This window comes from Vespa crabro, chromosome 11 (assembly GCF_910589235.1).
Source record: "Vespa crabro chromosome 11, iyVesCrab1.2, whole genome shotgun sequence".
Lineage (NCBI taxonomy): Eukaryota > Metazoa > Arthropoda > Insecta > Hymenoptera > Vespidae > Vespa > Vespa crabro.
The window spans coordinates 1,834,401-1,851,508 of record NC_060965.1 but is presented as its reverse complement, the minus strand read 5'-3'; the positions used below and the strand labels follow the sequence as shown (position 1 = coordinate 1,851,508).

The following is a 17,108-nucleotide window of genomic DNA, read 5'->3' as shown; positions in this document are numbered from 1 at the left end:
GACTTATGGTCAAATGTATAAATCAGTAAAAAAAAAAAAGAAAAAAAAAAAAGGAAAAGGAAAAAAAAGGAAAAAAAAAAGAAAAAGGATGAAAAAAGAGAACGAGCGAGAGAGAGTATAGCGGGGGAGGAGAGGGGTAACACTTGGACGTGAGAAAATTGTGGACTATAAATCAGAGATCCATCAATCTTTTGTGTTATATATGCGTAACCAGGAAAGGAGCACGTTCTTAGCAAGGTACGTATCATATATGCATTCTAGTCGATACTGCAAGTGACCTTTGTACTAACAATGAAATAATAACGTTAACGTTATATGATATTAATGATAATTAATCTATTGGCTAAGATATCGTTAGATAATATATTATTTGTATTATTTTTAAAAGTGAAAATTAATGGTATATGATTAAATTATAATCTATTTTTTTTTTCCTTTTTTCCTTTTTATATCTTCTAATCACGCACGGAATGAAATGTTACTCTAACGTTAATACTTAGGATCTAACGTTAATGATTAGGTCTAACGTTAATGAGAGGTATCAATGGATAATGATTAGTATCATTGTAAAATAAAAAAATTATGGTATAATCGAGTTATGTCGATTAATTATACCGTCTAAATTATAATTTGTTTCTGTTTTTCTTTTTTTTTTTTCCTTCTTTTTTATCGATTTCCTAATTATATTACACATCAAAGTGACGTACCGTAGCTGATAATTGACAACTGATATATTGACTTAAAGTTGTCAATATAAATTGTGTTTTAAGAAATGATGACATTACAAATTTATTATACGCATTTCAATTATCACTTAGTTAGATTAATTTTTCTTTCTAATCGTATGCGATTAAACGTATTAGTTATTTTAATCGTTATGGTATAAGAAGTTAATAATCGATGTATCGATTGCATGTCAGTATAATTCGCATTATAGAAAATTATGATAAAACATAGTCACTCCAATTATAATACTACATATATAATATATATATATATATATATATATATATATAGCGATTAGATTTTTTTTTTTTTTGAAAATAAATAAATAAAAAATAAAGAAAAGAGAAAAAAAATATCACTCACCGAACGATGAAGATTCTTCGTGACGATAAATACTATTTATCCCATTAATGTCATTCATTTTTCGTTATTTAGTTTTGAAAAAATAAATTTGCTTTTTCCTTTTCCTTCTCTTCTTCTTCTTTCTTTTTTTTCTTTCTTTCTTTCCTTCTTTCTTCTTTTTTATAACATATACGAAAAAAATTCGAAACTATCACTCAGGTATTAAATCGATCGAATCGATTCGAATGAATGTAAGAGAGAGAGAGAGAGAGAGAGAGAGAGACAGAGAGAATGATGTATGTATGTAACCTCGTAAAACTACTGTAACCGACTAAAGCACTAGGAGGCCGTTGACATGGTCGGTGGGTTCCTATTTAATAATGGGTTGCCAACGAGTGCATTCTAGGTCCGTCGGAGTTCCTAAAATAGCAAGAATACCGTCGCACATCGAGAAACAAGTCCAACCGATTCAATTTGAATAGCATTATTAAATAGTCAACCTCTATTATTTGACAGGCTGTTAATGTCTAATAAATAATATTATTTTCTATTGTTTGTAACGAATAAAAAAGTGTCAATGAAGAGGTTCAATGAATCGACGATAAATAATATTCGTAGGAAATATCAGAAGAAAGGAAAAGAAAAAAATATTATTGTTAAAGGTAGGAACAAAAAGAAGAAGTAATTCAAATCAATTCGAACGAAATTTTTCTTAAATTTCATTGGTATTTTGAATTTTCGATTGAAAATATAACGCACGAGAAGAGAAATGATTTCTCTACTCGAAGACATTCGTTAATTCACGTTTGCCACGTTTAATAATTAATTATTTGAAAATTAATTATTTATTGATTATTTTGAGTTTTAAAAATCAATTCCTATCTCCCTCTCTCTCTCTCTCTCTCTCTCTCTCTCTCTCTCTCTTTCTCTCTCTCTTTCTCTCGCACGCACATACACACACACACACACACACACACAAAGAAATACACACGGTCATTTTATCTTCATTCTTTTCTATCCGTGAAGATGTTGGAAAACAGAAGTAAAACGGAACTGTCTAAATAAATTAAAAATAACTATTCTCTCTCTCAATCTCTCTCTCTCTCTCTCTCTCTCTCTCTCTCTCTCTCTCGCTCTCTTTTTCTTCCTACCATTACCTGGCCTTCTTCTGCCTTTTCATTCTTTTTACGAGGCATTAATAATGAAATAAGAAAGAAAAATTCATTGGGCGACACTCGAATTTACGGGAAAAAAAAAAAAAATAGAAAAAAAAAAACAGAAAAAAAATGAAAAAAGGAAAAAGAAAAAGGAGAAATGGACAAAAAAGTTTCTAACTCGTATCAAATGACAATTGGAATGTAAAGAAATGTATGACGTTAGATTCGATCGAACTGCTTTTTCCCTTCTTTTTCTTTTCGAGAATTTGTTGAAAAAAAAAAAAAAAAATAATAATAAGAAACAAAACAAATTAAAAAGGAAAGAAAAAAAGTAAAAGAAAAAAATATAAAACAAAAAATAATTTGTTAATCGCTTATGCATTTATTGTTTCTCTCGTGAGAAAATTAATAATAAAAATATAAATAAATTAATTGTTTAAGTAAATACACATATATATATATATATATATATATATATATATATATGTATGTACGTATATATATATTTTTTATCAAGGTCAGTATATGAACAACGTCAATGAATCTTCTTCGATGGACCAAAGCCACGATCTTGACCTTAACTGTCAGAAACGAGGATTCGTCCTCTTTGCTTCTACGATCGAAACTCAGAAAGAGAAAAGAGAAAGAAAGAGAGAGAGAGAGAGAGAGAGAGAGAGAAAGAGAAATAGAGAGAGGTGATTTTAGATCCGTTTCTTTGTGTGTGTGTGTGTGTGTGTATGTGTGTTTTCACATCATGCGAATATTTCCGACCAACTTATATCATAGATCCAAAAGATCTTTGAATTTCTATCGATTTCGATCATGTTATTTAATCTAATACTAAATGATATATATATATATATATATATATTTATTTATTTATTTATTTATTTTTTATAGATACATATATTTTTTTTATATTATATTTTTCTTATATTATATACATTTTTTTTTTCAAAATTTTTAATTATTACTACATAATATATCTCATTGGCCTATAAACGAATCTACAGATCTTTTATATATTAATTTACGACTATATATAATATTTTTTCATAGGTATATCTTATTCTCTTGCTGATAATAAAAATTGAAAATAAAAATTAAATATAGTAAATGAAGATAATAATATTAAAAAAAAAAAAAAAAAAAAAAAAAGATAATAATATTCCATAGATCGAGATCCTTTTACATTCTTATTTTTTTTCGAAAGGTAATAGAGAAACTTGACCTTGACATTCTCACAGTGTCATCGGTCGACAGCCTTGAAGATAACGTCAAAAATTTTTCGAGAGAAAGGGAAAGAAAAACAGAACGAGTGTGTTGTATACGTGTGTGTGTGTGTGTGTATACGTGCGTGCGCGTGTGTGTGTGTGTCTGTGTGTGCGTTCTGGAAGAAAGACACTGTATTCATTCTGTGGACTATTCATAAAAAGAACGAAACTAACCTAGAGCTAGTTTCATTCGAGATTCCTCTTGTGTTCAAATATACACTACCTTTCAAAAGATATTCGATATACACGAGGTAAAAAAATTTTCCTCTTTTTCTTGGTTCCATTCGTTATTATCATTATTTCGAGGTCAAGATCGTCAAAATTTCAAACGTTACAGTCAAATACGTCGACAAATATTTGCATCGCTATTGAAAGTAAGAAATCTGAAAATTTCTTGAAAACCCAAAATTTATATTCCAAGTAACGCGTCTTCTTTCCATCCAATCCCCTCCCCCCACCCGCCCACCTTTTCTTATTTGTTTGTTTATTTTTATTCTTTCGTTTGATTGTATCACTAACATAAAAATTTTTCTATTTCGTGCATGTAAATTTTTTCTTCTTTTATTTCTTTTTTTTTTGTATTTTTTTTTTGTATTTCTTTTTTTTTCAACGATTTTTTAACAATAATTAAAACTCTTCCAATTGTCACATATATTTGAATTTACTTATTAAATGTTTCGTTTTTTTTGTTCAAGTTTTTCTTTCAAATTTCAAGTGAAATAAATTAGTATATATTTCGAATATCTAAATTATATCATTATATAAATTATATGATATAAGATCATTGTAGTGTCATTATTAATTATTTATTAATTTCAGAAAAAAAAAAAAAAAAAAAAAAAAAGTATGTACATACATTTATATATTATATCAGTGTCAATAAATAAAAAGGATTAAAATCAAAATTTATAAATTATTTATATAACAATGTCGAATTCTTCTTTCTTTTTTCTTTTTTTTTTTTTTTGATACCATTATTTAAACAAAATTATTTCAACATTTACGACAAATCTTTATTTTTATAAACATATATATATATATACACATATATTTTAAAGAGTTGATAACATAACATTAAAAAGTAATAATATTCTAATGGCTAAAATATCGAGACATACAGGATACATTTGAAGGATAAAAGGAAGGAAGGAAGGAACGCGACGGGTCGATTCTCTCTCACCTACTCGACCCAGCCTCTCTTCAAATTCCCCTATCCCCACCAGTAGTACCACCCCCAACTATTCCCATTCCAAACTCCTCGTCCCACCATCCTCCCCATCACCATTTTCCCATCCGTTCCTCCATATCTAATCCTTTCTCTGTAACTTGCATCTCTCTCTCTCTCTCTCTCTCTCTCTCTCTCTCTCTCTCTCTCTCTCTCTCTCTCTTTCTCTATATCTGTCTATCTATCTATCTACCTATCTCTCTTTCTCCTTTTAGGCACTCCTGTCATGCTGAAAACTACAATTGATTTCGTGCCATTGTTCTTCCGCATTGTCACGCGACTCCTCTTCGTTCATTAATCTATAATTTCAAAAAAAAAAAAAAAGAAAAAAAAAACAAAAAAAAGAAGAAGAAGAAGAAGAGAAAAGAAAGAAAAAAATCCAAGAAGAAAATATAATGTAATATATTGTACACATACAATGTACAATATTAAATATATAAAATATGATACAATGTATAAAAAGTTTACGCGTAATATTATTTCTCTCTGCGTATGATATATAAATATATATATATATATATATATATAATTCTTTTTTTAATTAAAAATACATATACATGAATATTTACGTACGTACGTATGTACATGTACAAATACATACATACATACATGCGTATATACATATAGGAATACATAGATACATATGTACGTACATAAATGAATGAATGCACATATGAATGACGTTAAATGAAATAGGATAGAATGAATGATAGTTAAAATGGAAAAATGAATAAAGATCGTGTAGGTGAAAGCAGAAATCGGCAAGATGGAGTAGAATCTATCGGTGTGTGCGTGTTCGTCTGTGTACGAGAGAAATAGAGAGAGAGGGAGAGAGAGAGAGAGAGAGAGAGAGAGAAGGAGAGAGAGAGAGAAGTGAGAGAAGAGGTAAAGGAGAAAGAGGGAGGGGACGCGAAGTTCCTCTCGGCTGCTGCGGATCGATAAAACGGAGCTGCGTGATATGGTTCTCGGTTCTCAACATGAAAAGTACCGATGGATACAAAGTCTATACATGTCGTTAGATTCCTTCTCGCATTTCCTTCTATTTTTCTTCTTTCTTTTTTTTTATTCTTTCATTATTATTCTTTTTTTTCCTTTCCTCTTCTTTTCTTTTTTTTTTTTTTTTTTTCTTTTATTAACTCGCAGAACGACATTTTTATCATCTTGATTGGAACGAGGGATGAGGAATGATGATGTAAATGAAAGAAGAAAAAGAAGAGAAAGAATAGAAAAGAAAAGAAAAGAAAAGAAAAGAAAAGAAAAAAGAAAAAGGAAAAAGAAAAAAACAAAGGGGATAAAGATCTTCTGAAGAAGATAAAAGATTGCAAAAGATTTGCAAGGTGAATTGATTAATCTTTGAAAATCTTTAAAAATTCTCGTGAATAAGGATTTGTATTGTGGAAATTAAGTAAGGGGGGTTATGGGCGGGGGAAAGATAAATAAAAGAAATGGAAAAGAAACGAACGCTTAGGAAAAATTCGATTAGCGCGCGTGTATTAATAATGAAGATAAATATTAAATATTATCGTACATTGAAAATCATATTGTCCTTGTAAATTAATAATTGATAATGGATACGTGTCAATTCGTCGTACGTTGCGTGACGTTGAGATCGGGAGGGCGGGGGGAGGGAAAGATGGAAGAAATCACTAGTAATAATTCGAAAAATTGTTCTATTAATAATTAATTCACATCAGATATGAATTATCTCATGTTAAAGACATAGAACGATAAAGATTCATCCTAATATGTAATTTATTTAAAATTTGAAATTTGAAATTTATAATTATTTAATTTAATTAAAATAATAATAATGATAATAATAATAATAACGACAAATGTGAATCTGAAGAAAGAATAAAAAGAATTGTATGCATAATAGAAAAAAAAAAAAAAAAAAAATGTATATATTTTTCCCCATTCAAATACACAAATTCGATTAACAGAAACAAAAGAAAAAAAAAAAAAGAGTCACTAATAAAATCAAACCGGAGAGTTCGAGTAAATCGCAATTACTCGGAGAGATAATACAATTCGTGTAAATTTGTCGAATCTTTGATAGAAAAACAAAGAGAAAAAAGATGGAAAAAAAGAACAAAATCACCAGTAAAATATTTGACTAGTAAAATATATACGAGCGTTGGTCAGATGCGCGTACGCAAATCCTTAAAAAAAAGGAAAAAAAAAAGAAGGGAAAAAAAAAAGTGAAAAATATATATCTGCGAAAACTGAAAAGTACAAAAGAAAAATGAACGAAAATGAAGGGCGGAAAAAAAAAGGAGAAGAAAAGAAAAAAAAAAAGAAAAAAGGAAAAATCAATAAAAATAACTTATTTCAACGTTCGAACTCAAGTAACGACTGTGCTTTGATCTATCAATAATTTCAATTTCAAAAATAGATGAAGAGGGTTGTTAAAAAAAAAAAAGAAAAAAAAAAAAAAGAAAAAAGAAAAGAGAGAAGAAAAAGAAAAAAGGGGAAAAATACATTTGATTATATATTAAAGAGTGAAAAACTCCGCGTATCGTCTATCTAACGATAAAGGCTGGCTATTTTTAAAATTAAAGGCCTATAGAACGTTTGATATTTCCATGGAATATGATTTACGTTGCATTACGTTACTTACGTTATAGTTTCGTCGTCGTCGTCGTCGTCGTCGTCGTCGTCGTCGTCCTCGTCGTCGTCGTCGTGGTCGTCGTCGTCGTGGTCGTCGTCGATCGATAACGATGACGATGACGAGGACAATGACGATAAGGTGAACTTTCGATGTGATATCATGCGAGTGTCACAAAGCTGACGTAATAGTGGGGCTGGGTGGGGAAAGTGGAAGAAAAAAAAAGGAAAAGTACAAAGAGGTATATGGGGTTGTATGATAGTGGTGGCGTCTTTACAACGTCTAACGACTTTGACGCAATTGCCTCCTTCAATCACATCGATCGTATAACCATCAAAGACGATAGAATTGAATCGTTCACAAGGAAAATCGATTGGGGTCTAGATTTTTTCCTTTTTTTTTTCTTTTTGTTTTTTTAATTTTTTAATTTTTTATATCTATTTAAGGTTAAATTAAAAATTTCTTAATTTTCAAATCGAACAAAAATTCACATTTAAACGATCAAAGTCTCCTACTACACGCGCAGTTCTACTTACTAAATTTTTGTTTCATCAATAATACATTTCTTTAATCGTCGTTTATTTAAATAACATCGGATGATGGGAAATTATTTTTTTCTCCTCGCCATAAAAATAATTTATTTCATAAAGCCAATCCCCTATTAACTTTCGTTCTCTTTATCCTGTATTTCTAAATTGTTTACAATTTCTAAATTTTTTCTACAATTATTTTCTTTTTCTTTTTTCTCTTTTTTTTTGTCTTTTCTTTTTTTTTTTTTCTTTTTGATCGATTAAATAGGACATAACATTATCATCGATCACGACGATTACTCGATATTTTTTATATGTGATGTGTGCATGCATGTACGTGTAATAATCCAAATAACGTGTTGCAAATCAGTTTTATCAAGATGATTGTAAATTTTTTTTTAATTATTTTCTTTTTTGTCAATTAAAAAATATGTAATATTATCATCGATCACAACAATCATTTAATATTTTATATATATATATATACATATAAGTAAATATCAAGTTATAAAATTGAAGACCATACAGAGAGAGAGAGAGAGAGAGAGAGAGAGAGAGAGAGAGAGAGAGAGAGAGAGAGAGAGAGAGGGAGAGAGAGAGAGAGAGAGAGAGAGAGAGAGAGGAAGAGAGGAAGAGAGGAAGAGACCTTAGATAAGAAATACGTATTCTATAGCCAAAGCAAAAGCTGTAAATAAAGATGGCCTATAATCAATGACGTCATACGATATACCCTAGCTAAGGGTCAACGACCTTCGCATCTCGGTCACCTGTCCACTATTTACAGAAATAATACGTGTATATATATATATATATATATATACGTGTATATATATACATACACTTAAGGAAAATGTAAAGATATGTTATAATAGAATGGAAATATCATTTTTAACACTATCCACCCTATTTGCTTACGTAAATACTGAAAACTGAAAGTAAAACACATTTTATGTATTACATAGTCGATAAATCGTTTTACACGATTATACCGATGGTATCAGATCGATAAGTAAGTTTTCTTCGTTAACCTACATAATAGTTTTTAGATTCGGAAGATAAAATTAGAGAGAGAGAGAGAGAGAGAGAGAGAGAAAATTGGAATTTAATAAAGGGATTAAAATTTTTATATTCTAACGTAATCAAATTAATATTTTAAAAAATATTTATATATGCCGGTCGTTTAACGATAAACATATTAATTAATGTAATAACAAAACAATTAAAAACGTTTAACGTAAGACCATTAATAATTATTATGAAATTATTATACTACGTTGTGATAACATGAGACAGAAAAGAAAGAAAAAGTAAATATTAACACGAATCAAAATTTTTTAATAATTAAAAAACAACATATATATTTATATATATATGCATATTTTTTTAACTACTTTTTTCATAAAATATTTCACATATTTATATATATATATATATATATATATATATATATATATATAATTTAAACTGTAAACTGTATCAAGCTTTTTAAAAGTGTACATTCAAAATTGGCGCCGATCGAAGAGCTAACCTCTCAAAAAAAAAAAAAGAAAAAAAGGGAAAAGAAAAGAAAAGAGAAGACTTAAAAGGAAAAGGAAAACGAAAAGCGAAAGACGACGAAAGAAAGAAGAAAATGGAGAGAAGGATGGAAGGAAAGAAAAAAGAAAAAAAGATAATTTTCCAAGCGGAATAACGATCCTGAATTAAAAATGTGTTCGCGAGTTCAACGGCGGTGTCATCGACCTCGAAAAGGAAGGAGGAGAACAGGAACGCGGGAATCAACGTACATATATATATATGCATGTGGAAGTGAGAAATACAGGACCAGGGAACGAGTGGAACGAATAAGAGAGAAAGAGAAAGAGATAGAAAGAAATAAAGAGAGAGAGAGAGAGAGAGAGAGAAAGATATGAAAAGGGAAGGTGGTATACATATCCAGGTTCCACTAAGAGAGCGAGAACGAGACAGATAGAGAAATATATATATATATATATATATATATATATATATATATATATATATATTTATATATACATAAAGAAAGAAAGAGAGAGAGAGAGAGAAAAATTCAGCCTAATGAACTCAACACATGTGCCTACATTCACCAACAAAAAAACTCAATCCAAACATAGGATAAAGAAAAAAAGGACAAAAAAGCAACAAGAAATAAAATGAAGTAATAAGATGTAAATGAAACCCGGAAATGTATATAAGTCGCCCTTACGTTTCTTCTGTCTCTTATTTGTCAACTTTCAATACAAATTTTCACTCTCTGTGGTATTAAAGAAAAAGAAAAAAAGAAAATATATATATATATATGTATATATATACATATAAATAACATATATAAATAAACGTGAATGTATCGAACCCTTTCTGGCACATTTTCTTATTTACGAACAATCCTTTAATAGAAACGTGTTTAACTGTTGCCACTTGTGGTGCATTTATAAAAAAAAAAAAACGAAGTAATAACAATAATAATAATAATAATAATAATAATAACAACAACAACAACAATAACAACAATAATAATAAATTATTAATAATAAAAAATGATTAATAATAAAAATAATAATAAGAAGAATAATAACAATAACAATTATAATGATGAATGAAAATAACAATGACTAACAATAACCAAAATAATAATAATAATAATAACAATAATGATAAATGAAGAAAATGAATAAATAAATAAATAATAAAACTTACCCCTTGCGTTTCTTTCTTATCCTAACAGAAGACGTTGATACATCACTGTCGTCGTCATTCTCCTCAGAATGTCGCTCGTCGTAACGTACAACAACAGTGCCAGCAGCAGTCGTATTAGTTCGTTTGTTCGCGTCGGCATGACCATTGCTATCATCCTCGTCCTCGGCTTCTGGATTTGCGACGAGCGAGTACATCGACGAAAATATATTCTATCAGTGAATAAAAGTTTGACGTCGGCCGGTATTACTGGACGACATCATCGTACTTCCTACCCTTTTGTTATACCTTAAGAGGGAGTACTACTTCACCCTCTCTCTCTCTCTCTCTCTCTATCTCTACCTCTCTTTTTCTCTAACACACATTCTATTCGTCCTCTTTTTTCCGATTAACCTACTATTCTTTCCTTTCGTATAAATATATGTATGTTATATATATATATATATATATATATATATATGATATATATATATATATCATCGATGAAATTCGAATCTATTTCGAGAGAGACAGAAAGAAAGAAAGAAAGAAAGAAAGAAAGAAAAAATGTTCAACGAAAAAATTCCTTCCTCTTTGATCAGGTAACCGCGGCACAATTAGCTTTATCGCTTTATATACACGCACACAATTATATGCCAGCCTATGTATACGCGTACGTACATAAACACAGGCGCGTACCCACACAGGTACGTCAAATTGATACGCCCGTTCGTTCGTTCATCTGTTCACCCACCTCCCACCTACTACCACCACCACCATCACCACCTCCACCACCCTTTCACCTAACCCAACCTCCCTTTTGCCAAACGATGCGCGGTTAACTTCACCCTTCTTACCTCTCTAATCCTCGTCCTCCAACTACTCCTACCACCACCACCACCACCATCACCACCACCACCACCACTCTACCACCACCACCACCACCACCACCTAACCACCCACCCGTATACTAGCGTGGCTCGAGCCAGACTGGATGATATTTTGAAGCTCACTCTGCTGCTACTACTAGCGACACCTTGCGGCTAACTTTGGTAACACGTAGGATGTATTACGTTCTTATACGTACGTATGTATGTGTGTTACGTATGATATGTGTTACGTGCGCGTACATGTTTATATGCACGTATGTATGTTTGTCTCGAGTGTTTGATGTGTGTGTGTGTGTGTTGTGTGGCGTGTGGAGTCCGTTATATATATTATTTTCTCTTCTACGTATTTCCTAACGTTTCAATCGTAATTATCGACACGTTCGTTATCTTAAAGATACGTTAAATAACCAAAAATTCTTTTCCTTTCGATTTGTTTTTTCAAAAAAAAGAAAAAAAAAAACAAAAGAGAAAAAAGAAGAAAAAGAAAATCTAACGATCATTGAAAAATCAATTAATATACACGTTTATTCCAACGTTAATACAAATGATAACTTCGTATGAATGTATTGTAAATGAAAAATCTATAATAATTAAATGTCGAAAATCTTTATCGAAATTCTTCAATAATTTTTTTCTTTCTTTCTTTCTTTCTTCCTTTTTCTTTTTTTCTTTTTTTTTTCTTTTGCTTTTTTTCCAAAACAATAATCCTATATATTAAAAATCCAATTATATTTAATTGATTCTAATGTGACGCAATCGTTTCTGAATAAAAAAAAATAAAAAAAAAAGAAAAAACTTTACGTTAATTCTTTTCGTAAGTTCGTTCATGGTCTCGACAAATCATACGAACTAACAAAAAGAAAAATGAATTACGACGCTTCGACGATCGCCCATTTTTAAATTGTTCGCTTGATTGTCCGACGAGAAGAGAAAAAGAAAAATAAAATAATGAATCATTTCTGTTCTTTTTTTTTTCTTTTTATTCTTTTAACGCGATCGATTCTTCATAGTCGAGGGGTCCTGAAATCGTTAGGCACGTACCTGAACAAAGCAGGTCCCTTGGGGTATGTTCACATGGGAAGCAATGGTGCTTCGATCGATGCACTCACCACGCACACATTTGCACAAAAACAAACAGAGCACAGCTCACATATATACAGACACAAAGCGCACAGGACAAACAATTATAATTTACCCGCCAAAAAAAAAAGAAAAAAGAAAAAAAAAACGAAACAAACGTGATCTTACGGCGGGAAAAAAATTAATTTTTTTCTTTTCTTAAATAAACAATAGAAAAAAAAAAGGAAAAAATATATACACACGTGTACGTGCTTGCATGTGTGTGTGTGTGTGTGTGTGTGTGTGTGTGTGTGTGTCCGTGTGCGTATGCGTGTATAATAAATTTAATGTATAAAATTTAAAAATCTAAAAAAAGAACGAAACGTTTAGTACTTTTCTATGCATTGAAAGTTTAACTTTGTAATAATTTTATGATCGACGACGAGATGAGAAGAAGGTTAAATCCAAGGTGACCGAGAAGAAGGTTAAATCCAAGGTGACCTTGCAATTCTTCATATCGTTCGAATCGACAAAACATATCAATTATATTATTGCTCATATCTTTTGAATTATCTAATAATACGAATTTTTAATCCGCAACGATCGCGATTATTATTATTATTATTATTATTATTATTATTATTATTATTATTATACTACGGAAATCTAAATTATGCACATACATACGTATATATATATATATGTATGTATGTATGTGTGTATGTATACGTGTATATATGTGTATATACGTGTGTATGTATGTGTGTATGTATGTGTGTGTGTATGTAAATAATCGATTGTGACACACAAGAGTCGATAACAGGTTAACGTTAACAACAAGTATATCAGAGTAATCTACGGAATTTATACTTGTGTATTGCTCTAGTTGGAAACCAGCCAAGAACGAACATGACTGTGTGTTCCTTCTTTTCCTTTTTCTTCTTTTAGTTATTTGAACGTGTGGCCGCGACCTTGAGGTCGACGACGCCTGTTACCAACTACGTGAAGTTAGCTCTAACGAAAATTACAGGTGAATTCTTTAGACCACTTATTGTATATATATATATACATATATACATATATATATATATATTAGTTGTACATATTCATCATATAAACGCTTTCACGATGTTCATTGTTTCGTCGATGCTAATCGATATAGACAATGTATCTAATTATGTTATTTAATGTACACCGACATTTTCTTCTTTTTTTTCTTTTTTTCCTTTTTTTTTTTTCTTTTTCCTTTTGTAGAAACAAATTTTTCTTTTATATATCACGTACGACGTACGATTCAAATGCGATAATTAAGTGAAAGAAAAAAATAAAAAGATAAATAAAAAAGGAGAATTAATATCACTCTCAAGCTCCTGATACTTCTTTTTCTTCATCATCGATCTTAAGGATGATTCTCAAAAAAAAAAAAAAAAAAAAAAAAAGAAAGAAAGAAAGAAAGAAAAAAATGGAAGATCAAAATGGTTAATACATGATATAGTAAATGAAACATGTGCCTAAAGTATAATAACTCTTTTTTATTATACAATCAGGTGTGTGAAAACAAAAGATTATGCGAATACGACGAATAAAGTATAGGCCTTAAAAATATCGTTTCACATGTGTATATATATGTATATTACGATTGATTTATTATATCTATATTATATAAATATAAATATATATATATATATATATATATATATATATACGTATACATATATATATATGTTGAGAACACACTCTCGTCTTATATATTTATATATCATTACTATACATTACTATAATATATCATCTATATACACTTTTCTTTTTATTACAAAGTGTCGTATATAAAAAATACATTTTTCTTGATAATTCGACTAAACGGCCGCCATGACAGGGTATGAGCAGAAAGAAAAAGAAACGGAGAAAGAGAAAGAAAGAGAATTATAGAGATTACGAATTATTCCTACGATGATATTTCAAAAGTCGTTACTTCGTTAAAATTTTATAAAATAATTTATTTTGTGAAGGACAATATTAAAAAAAAAAGGAAAAAAAAAAATAAGGAAACGTAAGGTCGAAGGAATCTCTTCCTTTTGTGCTGAAATACGAAAGGTTTATATGATAAAAAAAAAAGAGAGAGAGAGAGAATGCAAAAGAAATTCTCAAGAAAAAAAAAAATAAATAAATAATTAAAATCACAAGATCAAATAGTCGAATGAAGATAAAAGGATAAAGAAATATATATATATATATATATATATATTATTTGTCTTTCTTTATCATATTTTCCTCTTTCTCTTCATTTTCTTTTTTACCGATCAATAAATCCATATCTTCAGACATTTTCGACGATGCATCGTCATGTTTGCCCGACGATTTCTTATCGTTAGGTTTTCTTCCTTTCTCAGAAATTTTTACCTCTCCTATTTCCGTCATCATCGCTTCTTCTTCCTTCTCACATTTTTTTCCCTTCCCATCTTCCTTATCCTTCTTCATCTCCTTCTCATTCATTTCCTCTTTCATCTCCTCGTCTAATTCCGAAAGATAATCATCATAATTGATCTCATCGCCATTTTCTATCTTCTTCAATTCTTGCTTCAACATTTCCAAACATTCTCTACGTTCCAACCATTTCTTCGTAATGTCGACATTTTGCTCTTCCGTACTCTCTCCGTCCAATATCATTGTCTTCTCCTTCTCTTCGCATTCCAATATATATTTTTCGTAACTGTCCACCTTAGAATAAAAAGCAAAAGTATGTAAGTAAAAAAATAAATGAAGATCTTTTTTATCTTTCGTTTCGTATCATTTTCAAAAAAAAAAAAAAAAAAAAAAGAAAAGAAAAGAGAATAAAGAACAAAAAGAAAAAAAGGAAAAGAAAAAAGGAAGAAAAATATTATTTTCTGTTATAATAATAATAATAAAACAAAGAAAAAAAATACTTTTTAGAAAAAAGAAATGAATAAAATCAAATTGTTAATTGTAAGAAATAAAATGTCAAGTAAACATTGCATTTAACGATATTCCTCGTGTTATCATATGATGGTAATAGATAAAATGGTACACGGTCGGTAATGTTACCGACTCAACTCACTTTTCTATTATCATCAGAGAAAAAGGACATAACGTAAACGGAATACGAGTGAAATTAAATCATTGCAATAAAAAGTTGACACGCGTAATTACGTCCTATTTAGAAAAAAAAAAAAATTATTATTGTAAAGAAAAAAGGAAAAAACAAGTTTTTTTTTTTCAAATCAAAAAGAATTAAAATTCTTCTCTTGTCAATAATAAGAAACAAATTATAAACATTCAATAAAACATTGTTCTCATCCGTGGAATTTAATGTTCGCTCGTCGTTGTTATACGACGTCAATGGATAAAACAGTATGAAGAACGACATTACCGACCGACTACAAAGTAACAATTCCTTCCACCAGTCGGCGCTACGAATCTTATGACTCGCGGGGGCGAGATTTAAAAAAAAAAAAAAAAAAGAGAAAGAAAAAAAATTACATACCTTATCCTGCAACATTTGTTGCACGTTGTTTTGTTTCTTCAAATGCCGAGGAAGCCAAAAGCATGCCTGAAGTAGTCTCAAGAAAATCCAGACTGCTCCGGCTAATGCCAAATAGGAGAAAGCTGTGTACACCATATTTGAAAGATCCAAAGTGATTTGTTGACGCTTCATGATGACAGCCGAAGATCGTTATAAGAAAACAAATCTGTAAATCAATGTTTTTTTCCTTTTTCCCTTTCTTTCCTTTTTTTTTTTTTTTTTTTTTTTTTTTTTTACAATCTCGAACACGAATGACGCACGAATGTCTTAATAATAATGTCCCTTGTTTAATAAGGTCATTACGAAAAGATTATATAGATAGGAATATACATACATATGTACACACGTATGTACATACTTATGTAATTTATGTATATAACCAAATCGATTATATGTTATCCATTAATATTATAGTGAACGTTGTGAACATATCGATTATGTTTTGTATGATATACACAGAATATACTTTCGTAATAATTAATTCACTTATACTATTGCAGATTTACTGAGGAAGACACGTAAAAAGTACTTACATATAACATTTGTAATTTCTTTCTTATATGCGTACAACTGTATCCTATACTTATTTAATTATCTTCAGAAATCAATGCTTTTCCATTTATGATGCCAGGGAAGTGTGTGGTGAGGAAAGGGAGGATGGTGGGGTGGGGTATGAGGAGGGGTGATGTGATTGATCAGGCAGTGTAAAGACCCGTGCGTTTATTCAGAAAAAAAAAAAAAAGATCATCATTATTATAATAATTCATAAATTGATCGATTTAAATAGTGTTACGTACACGTATTGTGTATTGTAAATGTGTTTTACACAGAAAGGAGATGTTATAAAAAAAAAAAAAAGAAAAAGAAAAAAAAAGAAAGAAAAAAGACAGGAAGGGTAAAAGAAAAAAAAAGAGAAAATAAGAAAGAGAAAAAACGAGCGATAGAAAGATTCAACGAATAGCCAACGTTCTTTACTCACCCACATATCGTTAAACACAAATCGATGCTGACACACATTTTCTTGTACGACGTAATGTATGTCGCGCGTATCTCGTCGGAAGATGAAAT

At 29.7% G+C, this 17,108-nt stretch overlaps 2 protein-coding genes across 9 annotated transcripts in view; both read right to left on the bottom strand.

Moving 5' to 3' along the window:
- Positions 1-11,529, bottom strand: part of LOC124428086 (nuclear pore complex protein DDB_G0274915-like) — a 54,537-nt gene extending 43,008 nt beyond the window's left edge. Inside the window, exons 1-2 of one of the 4 annotated variants that reach the window (XM_046971702.1) lie at positions 11,408-11,529; positions 10,575-10,783 (exon numbers count right to left, since the gene is read on the bottom strand). In XM_046971702.1, coding sequence (XP_046827658.1) covers positions 10,575-10,768 — 194 coding nt within the window. In that variant the 5' untranslated portion in view covers positions 10,769-10,783; positions 11,408-11,529. Of the gene's footprint in view, positions 1-1,089; positions 1,230-10,574; positions 10,996-11,407 lie in introns of those variants that run through there. The other 3 variants (XM_046971708.1, XM_046971703.1, XM_046971706.1) reach the window with 3 other exon arrangements.
- A 2,422-nt stretch (positions 11,530-13,951) lies between these two features.
- LOC124428048 overlaps positions 13,952-17,108 on the bottom strand; it is a 4,851-nt gene continuing 1,694 nt past the window's right edge. Inside the window, exons 1-3 of one of the 5 annotated variants that reach the window (XM_046971634.1) lie at positions 17,020-17,108; positions 16,002-16,166; positions 13,952-15,217 (exon numbers count right to left, since the gene is read on the bottom strand). The exon at positions 17,020-17,108 is cut by the window's right edge and continues 267 nt beyond it. In XM_046971634.1, coding sequence (XP_046827590.1) covers positions 14,744-15,217; positions 16,002-16,166; positions 17,020-17,025 — 645 coding nt within the window. In that variant the 5' untranslated portion in view covers positions 17,026-17,108 and the 3' untranslated portion in view covers positions 13,952-14,743. Of the gene's footprint in view, positions 15,218-16,001; positions 16,207-16,573 lie in introns of all 5 variants that reach the window. The other 4 variants (XM_046971633.1, XM_046971631.1, XM_046971632.1 and 1 more) reach the window with 4 other exon arrangements.